This window comes from Nicotiana attenuata, chromosome 8, assembly GCF_001879085.1.
Source record: "Nicotiana attenuata strain UT chromosome 8, NIATTr2, whole genome shotgun sequence".
Lineage (NCBI taxonomy): Eukaryota > Viridiplantae > Streptophyta > Magnoliopsida > Solanales > Solanaceae > Nicotiana > Nicotiana attenuata.
This window is the reverse complement of record NC_031996.1, coordinates 37,471,236-37,478,482: the sequence shown is the minus strand read 5'-3', so window position 1 is coordinate 37,478,482 and position 7,247 is coordinate 37,471,236. Positions and strand designations below refer to the sequence as shown.

The window sequence follows — 7,247 nt, the reverse complement described above, 5'->3', positions numbered from 1 at the left end:
GCAATTCCACTATTGACAGCCATTAAAAAGCTTTGAAGCTTTGAATTCGAATTTGGATTTTCAAAAACCATTATTTGTTTGGATTGAGTGTTGTTGCAAATAATTGGGAATATGGTTTGGAGTTTATATCTCAATATTGAGGGTGTTTTGGTGAAGATTAGACTTGATTTTGGCTTAATTTCAGATTGAAAGAAGAAGAAGAAGAAGAAGAAGAAGAGATTGGGAATATGGTTTGGAGTTTATATCTCAATATTGAGGGTGTTTTGGTGAAGATTAGACTTGATTTTGGCTTAATTTCAGATTGAAAGAAGAAGAAGAAGAAGAAGAAGAAGAGGAAGAAGAAGAAGAAGAAGAAGAAGAAGAAGAAGAAGAAGAAGAAGAAGAAGACATACATTATACTTACCAAATTGTAGTAAAGTTGTAGTAAAATTGTAGAAAAATTATATTCTGTTGTTTATATATATTTTTTTATTTAACTATTATATATATATATGTTATTTAACTATTGTATGAAAGTTGAACAATATTGTGTAAAAATTATATTTAAGTTGTATGATATTGTAGTTGTATATAACTGAGTAGAAATAATGTATGAAAATTGTAGATAAGTTGTATATAAGTTGTAGATAAGTTGTATAATATATAATTAGTTGTATGAAATTTATTTTTACTATGTATAAATCATATACAAAATATACAAAAGACATATTGTATAAAAATTATACAAACTTCTTGTTATTCCAAATTGAGCAACAACCAAACCACAGCTTCTACTGGGTAAGAACTTGAAGATTGTCGGAAAGGAATTAATCAGGTGGTGGGAGGGGAACAGGATTTGGTGTTCGTTCACATACTGACTTCCCTGACCGGAATACTCTTTGTCATTGCACTTCTCAATTCTTACAAGTACCACGATTCTCTTTCTCGTTGCTAATTTAACATGCAAGTAATTAAGCTTTTATATTATCTTATATTGACATGTGTGACACAAAGGAATAAGATTGCTCCTCAATATTTTATATATTTCGCTACTTTGCTTATTGAGGAAGCTTTTTACTTGTAACCAGGCATTTCTGGAGGAATGGATAGCTACTCGTACTTCCAGGGAGAAGCATCCTGCCCAAGTTTCAAATGCTTTTGGGAAATACGTTATTATTCAAAGCACTCCGTTTACTCGAGATATGGGACAAAGAGAGAACATGGAGAGAAGAGGGGCGAGAGGAGAGAAAAAAGGAAAATGGTGTAACTAAATCTCTTGATTGAAGACACAATATTGGATTAGGAGTCTTTTAAGGAGGATTGTATATATTTTGTAAACAAAACTTGTTTATGCCGAGTAATTAACTAAATATGAACATTTAGGGTAATAAATTTTCCAATAGTGTATATGTATGGAAAAATCTCAAGCAGAAATCATAAGTCATGGATCATTGCTTGGCCCATTTTCTTTTTAATTTGTTATATTTTATCTACTCTTTTTGCTTTGGGTCCAGCCAAATAATTCGGTTTCTTTCCTGAATGGAAGTTTCTCCTACAATAATCTGGACTATTGAATACTATTTCAAACATGATTCAATACTTTTCAAGAGAATACTTATTTTGATTCTCGAGAAGAATGTGAAATTATTTATTAAAGCGGGGACAAAGGGTAAAAATTTATTCTCACCTATTATTTACATCAATTCAATAATACATGACACATATCTTCATATACACTCTCCCCACTAAACTGTAGTTAAGCAATCATATTATCACCTTAATTTATGACTTAACCGGTAAAATTGTATAGTTTGTATAACCAAGGTTAGCAATAAGCATAAACATATATATATATATATATATATATATATATATATATATATATATATAAAAGACTTTTCCGAGGTGGAAACTATTGACAATTCTAAGCACATAAAATTAGAAAACGATCAAGATTTTATTGAATCTTATTAATTAAAAAACACATGAAAAGTTTCGACTCCTCTTACTTTTTGACCTTTACAATTCGAACCTCCTGAGTATCTCTAGCAATTAGCTTTAATACTTGTCCAATTTTCATTAGCTAAATTTCCTTCATATCTAATTATCATACTGTCACAACGAACTTTCCACAGTCATTAACGTGTCCAACTTGTACAAAAAAAAGAAGACTTTTCTTGGTCGTAATGGGAGGTGTATCTTGATTTTTTTGTGTACATTGACTATATCAGCTGTGGAACACCGTGTTCATTTGAATTCAGTATTCAATGTTTTCGCTACGGATGGAATAAAATCCATAATTTTATAAGTACAATGTGTTTTGTGTGAAAAACCTTAAAAGTAAAACTCATAGACTTAAAATTCTTGATGCACATATATATGCACATATATAACCAACCCTCTTGAATTTGTTTTCCCTCTATAGTCTTGTTGTCTCCAAACGAATGACAATGGCTTTAATCTCTTCGATTCTACAAAATGCCAAGTCGCGCGTATCTCTTTCTTCCTCTAACGTGTCTAGAGTTGGAGTGATCAGATCCATGTCTGTTTCAACTGTAAATGCTAAAGCTGATGATAGAAAAGAAGATATTGTAATAGTTGGTGCTGGAATTGCTGGCCTTGCTTCTGCTGTTTCACTTCAGAGGTTCAATTCAACAACTTTAATTTGCATTTAAATGATTGTTCTTTTCACAAAAATGAAATTTAATGATTGTGTGAGTTGTTGATATTTTTTAGGCTTGGTATTAGAAGCGTGGTGCTTGAGCAAGCTGAGTCATTGAGAACTGAAGGAAGCTCAATAACACTTTCTAAAAATGGATGGAAAGCACTTGATGCTATTGGAGTTGGTGATGAAATTAGGAGTCAGTTTCTTGAAATTCAAGGGTATGTTCCTACAACTGTTCTGTTTTAGCCAAAATAATTGCTAATTTTGGTTAAATATATCGAGCATTGGCTCTTCCCCGGACCCCACGCATAGCGGCAGCTTAATGTATTCCTTTAATATGGAGCATTGGCTGATAGCTTGCTGTGATAGATGTAGGTGTAATACTAATTGCTTTCAACTCAAACTCTATATATAGGTGGAAATTTTTGAAACAAATATTTTAGTAAGTCTGCACAGATTGGAGTCTATTGTCACAAAAGCTACACTTAACTTTAAATCCTAAATCTGTCTCTTCTGCCAGAGGCTTAGGGATCCAATGTAATAGAACTATGTTCAAAGTAAATAATTAAGCTTAATAAAATGAAAGAAAATTATTAGAACATGTAATAATGTGAATCATTTTGATCAGCACACAAACTTTGTATTACTCAATTGGGCAGTTCGGTGCACTAAGCTCCTGCTATGCACGGGGTCCGGGGAAGGGCTGGACCGCAAGGGTCTATTGTAAGCAATCTTACCCTATATTTCTACAAGAGGTTGTTTCCACGGCTCGAACTTGTGAGCTCCTGGTCACATGGCAACAACTTTACCAGTTACGCCAAGGCTCCCCTTACTTTGTATCACTCAATTAACCAGTATTAAGCATGAAAAAATTAAGGCAAAAGGTAATCTGCTTTTCATTGTTGATGTCATCTGCTTTGCAGGATAGTAATAAAATCAGATGATGGAAAGGAGTTGAACGCCTTCGGGTTCAAAGATGAGGACAAAAGGTAATACTACGTGATGGTTCTTTTCCAATTGATGTGTTTTTCAATGGTAATTTACGATACTAACTCTTAATCTTCTTCTTCTGCTGCAACAGCCAAGAACTGCGGGTCGTAGAGAGGAGAGTCTTACTTGAAAAACTAGCCAGTAAGCTACCACCAGATGCTATTTCTTTTTCCTCAAAGTTGGCAAAGATTGAAACAAGTGAAAATGGTAGTACTACCTTATTGCAACTTGAAGATGGAACTCGATTGTCTGCTGAGGTAAATCTGCATGCTATTATTGCATAGACATTCTTTTTCACGGACTAAGCACATGAAAAAAAATTATTATAATGAGTAGCAGTTATACTTGAACTCAGGATCTTTGTCTGCTCTAATATCGATACTGAATTGTGTGACTATCTTATCTAAAAGCTTAAATCGTACACTTTTATATACTACTTAATTTATATCATTAGCACTATCCATAGGTGGTGATCGCTTGTGATGGCGTCTGGTCACCAACAGCTAGGTGGATGGGATTTCGAGAGCCTAAGTATGCAGGGCATATTGCATTCCGAGGCCTAGGATATTTCCCTGAAGGACAGCCATATGAACCAAAAGTAAACTACATCTATGGAAGAGGATTACGTGCTGGATATGTTCCTGCTTCTAAAACCAAGGTCTATTGGTTTGTCATATGCAACAGCTCATCTCCAGGTATATACTCCAGAAAATCTACTATCGGTTCTAGTTCTTCATCTCTCCATTAATCTTAAGGTACTTCTTTTTGGATCATATTTATGTTAACCGACTAAAATGTTATAATCAGATTGCGTAGATAGGAGAATCATGGTAGCCTAGGTAGCCTAGTTGGTTGGCTACCTGAACTTTCTACCCTGTTGGTGGAGGTTCGATAGTATTAATAGCGGAAATCGAAGACAACTACCTGTCAACCCACCACCTTAATCATCGACCTCCACACCTTCCTATCGCGAGTCATGTCACTCACTTCCATTACCTTATTGCATTACTGCTGATATTGCCTGTTGCTTTATTTTTACCGTTTCTTAAGCCGAGGGTCTATCACAAACAGCCTCTCTGCCTTAATAGGGTAGGGTAAGGCTGCGTACAACACTACCCTCCCCAGACCCCACGTATGGGATTAAGCTGGATTTTATGTTGTTCTTGTACACCTCAATTAAAGCTATGACCTATTGGTAACTGGACATCTGTGCAAAATGTGCCTATTAAAGTGACAATCAATTGAACAGGTCGGACGTGTGAATTTCAATTTCAGCACTCATTATTCCACCACTGTGCCAAAAGAATCAGGAGTAAATATGCCTCATGTGCATATGATAGGCTTCCAGTTTATGCTCTATTAAGTGTGGGGTTGTTGTTCCATGTTATTGACAGCAAATGTTTCCCATGTGACATCAGTTGTTAATCAAACTAGAGTTAAACCAGATTGACAAGTTGGCCAGCACAATTCTGTTAACACCTCTCCAACTTTTGCATCTTTTTGGCAGGTCCAAGGATCACAGATCCATCTATTTTGAGACAGCAAGCTAAAGAGCTCGTTAGAGATTGGCCAGTCGCGGACATGTTAACCCTGATTAATTGTACTGCAGACGACACATTAACAAGAAATCCCCTTTATGACCGATGGCTTTGGCCCTTAGTAAGTCCTCCGCCTTCTATTGGAAGAACTGTGCTCGTTGGAGATGCATGGCATCCAATGACACCAAACATGGGTCAAGGTGCTTGTTGTGCATTGGAGGATTCTATAGTTTTGACAGAAAAGCTAGCAGAAGCAATGAAGTCTAAACATATTTCTGTGGAGGATGCATTCAAGGCATATGGAAGTGAAAGATGGCGCCGTGTCTTCCCATTAACAGTAATGGCAAATCGCGTTGGAGCATTGCTGCAGTCTGAGAATAAACTGATATGTTCTGTTAGAAATAATTTCATTGTGCCTAAGCTGCTTAAGCCCAGAACATTGACGAGACATGCCAACTATGAATTCGAGCAAACTAAAAGAAACAAACATTAGTTTTATAGGAAGAAATACTTAGCAATAGCTTACCAATAAAAGTTTCCCCAAAGTATAGTAGGCAGAGTGTATTGAAGTAGAATCCTGTTTTGTAATTCATTCTTCATATCAAGAAACTTGCTAATAGCTGTACTTATGCTTCTGTATCAGAAATCAGAATATACTTCAGCATTACAAAAGGGGGAAACCATTCACTATAACACTTTCTTTTATCGCTACACTTTGGGACAATTGTTAATTTTTTTCCAAAATGCCAGCGGGATGTCACCTATATATATGTCGTATACAGTTCACTAATTTAACATAAGAATCATGATTGATGATGTCTATTCTAGATGAGCAACGGAGCTTCATTCTTTTCATCCTTCAGCTTCGTTATTTTCTTGACCTATGTACTTATCAGTTGGATCGATGTCCTCTGATTCCAGCTTCGATGTGAAACTGCTCTTTGAACTGCCTCCGTTGATTTCAGCTCGAGTTACAGAAGTGTTGACTCTGGCAACAATTGAATCAGCTTTATTCACCATAGCAACTGCTGTGCAGGATAGAAATATGTCTTAACAGCAAATTGATAGTCATAAGCGATTTTTCTCATTCAGAATAATGGTGGCATAGATAAAACATTAAGGGGTCGTTTGGTATGAGGTATAAGAAGGTATAAGGGTGGTATAAAAATTTAATACCACTTTAATACTCTGTTTGGTTAGCAAACCAGGTATAAGTTATCCCGGTGTTAATTTTAACACTGGGATAACTTATACCTTATAGAAGGTGGGGTAATTAGCACTAGTATAACTTATACCTTCTTCTTAGAAATTATGCAATTGTCATTTTTAATACAACATACCAAACAATGAATAAACAACAATATCAGCATAACTTATCCCAATATAACTTATACCGGCATAACTTATACCGATATAAATCATATTCCAACCGAACGACCCCTAACATTTTAAGGTCCAACAAAAATGAGTAAAAATGGGGATAAATCAACTAGAAGTACACAATACAAAGCAAAGAACAGTAAGAGGAAACAGTCAATTGTGTTGCCTCAGAACCAAAACACAAAAACCAAACAACAACAACAACAACAACAAAAACGACCCACTAAAATTCCACTAGTGGGATCTGGGGAGGGTAGTATGTACGGAGACCTTACCCCTATCCCGAGGGAAAAACCAAACAACAAATATTTGGGAATTGTCTAATGTACCTCAGAGCTAGAGACCACATTATATAACAGCAGAATAATCTAGACAGATGGACTATGACCTACATCACAAACTGGTATGTTGACAGAAAGTTATTTCTGGAAAATTTTCGAACAACTCTGTCTTGATAGTTCAATGGCAAATCTCTTAACTAAAAAATGTATGGATATGATGATTGTTGATCTGTTGCACAGCTAGTTATCAATTTCTATATGTATGATCATTTTGAGTGAATTCCATGATCATTTACCGGCTATACAAAAAATTACGAGCGGCCAATATTGCCTATTGATGAAATACTCCTGTTAACACATTACACATTAACAAGCAGAAAGCTGGAATCTAGTCAAATGTTCAATGTGTGTGTG

At 35.4% G+C, this 7,247-nt stretch overlaps 2 protein-coding genes across 3 annotated transcripts in view; one reads left to right on the top strand and one right to left on the bottom strand.

Annotated features, from left to right (window-relative positions):
- LOC109231275 (FAD-dependent urate hydroxylase-like) lies at positions 2,275-5,862 on the top strand. The gene is made up of 6 exons (XM_019396885.1): positions 2,275-2,623; positions 2,716-2,862; positions 3,568-3,633; positions 3,726-3,891; positions 4,101-4,329; positions 5,142-5,862. Exons 1-6 carry the CDS (start codon positions 2,424-2,426, stop codon positions 5,663-5,665), a joined length of 1,332 nt encoding a protein of 443 aa, XP_019252430.1. The 5' UTR covers positions 2,275-2,423; the 3' UTR covers positions 5,666-5,862.
- Positions 5,735-7,247, bottom strand: part of LOC109231276 — a 2,262-nt gene continuing 749 nt past the window's right edge. The window contains exon 2 of one of the 2 annotated variants that reach the window (XM_019396886.1): positions 5,735-6,200. In XM_019396886.1, coding sequence (XP_019252431.1) covers positions 6,025-6,200 — 176 coding nt within the window. In that variant the 3' untranslated portion in view covers positions 5,735-6,024. The remainder of the gene's footprint in view (positions 6,201-7,247) is intronic. The other variant, XM_019396887.1, reaches the window with a different exon arrangement.

Bases quoted from the DNA above. Each gene is read 5' to 3' on its own strand.
- LOC109231275 (XM_019396885.1), top strand. From the start codon at position 2,424: ATGACAATGGCTTTAATCTCTTCGATTCTACAAAATGCCAAGTCGCGC. The intron at 2,863-3,567 runs GTATGTTCCTAC...TCTGCTTTGCAG, and splicing joins CAGTTTCTTGAAATTCAAGG to GATAGTAATAAAATCAGATG. The intron at 3,634-3,725 runs GTAATACTACGT...CTGCTGCAACAG, and splicing joins TTCAAAGATGAGGACAAAAG to CCAAGAACTGCGGGTCGTAG.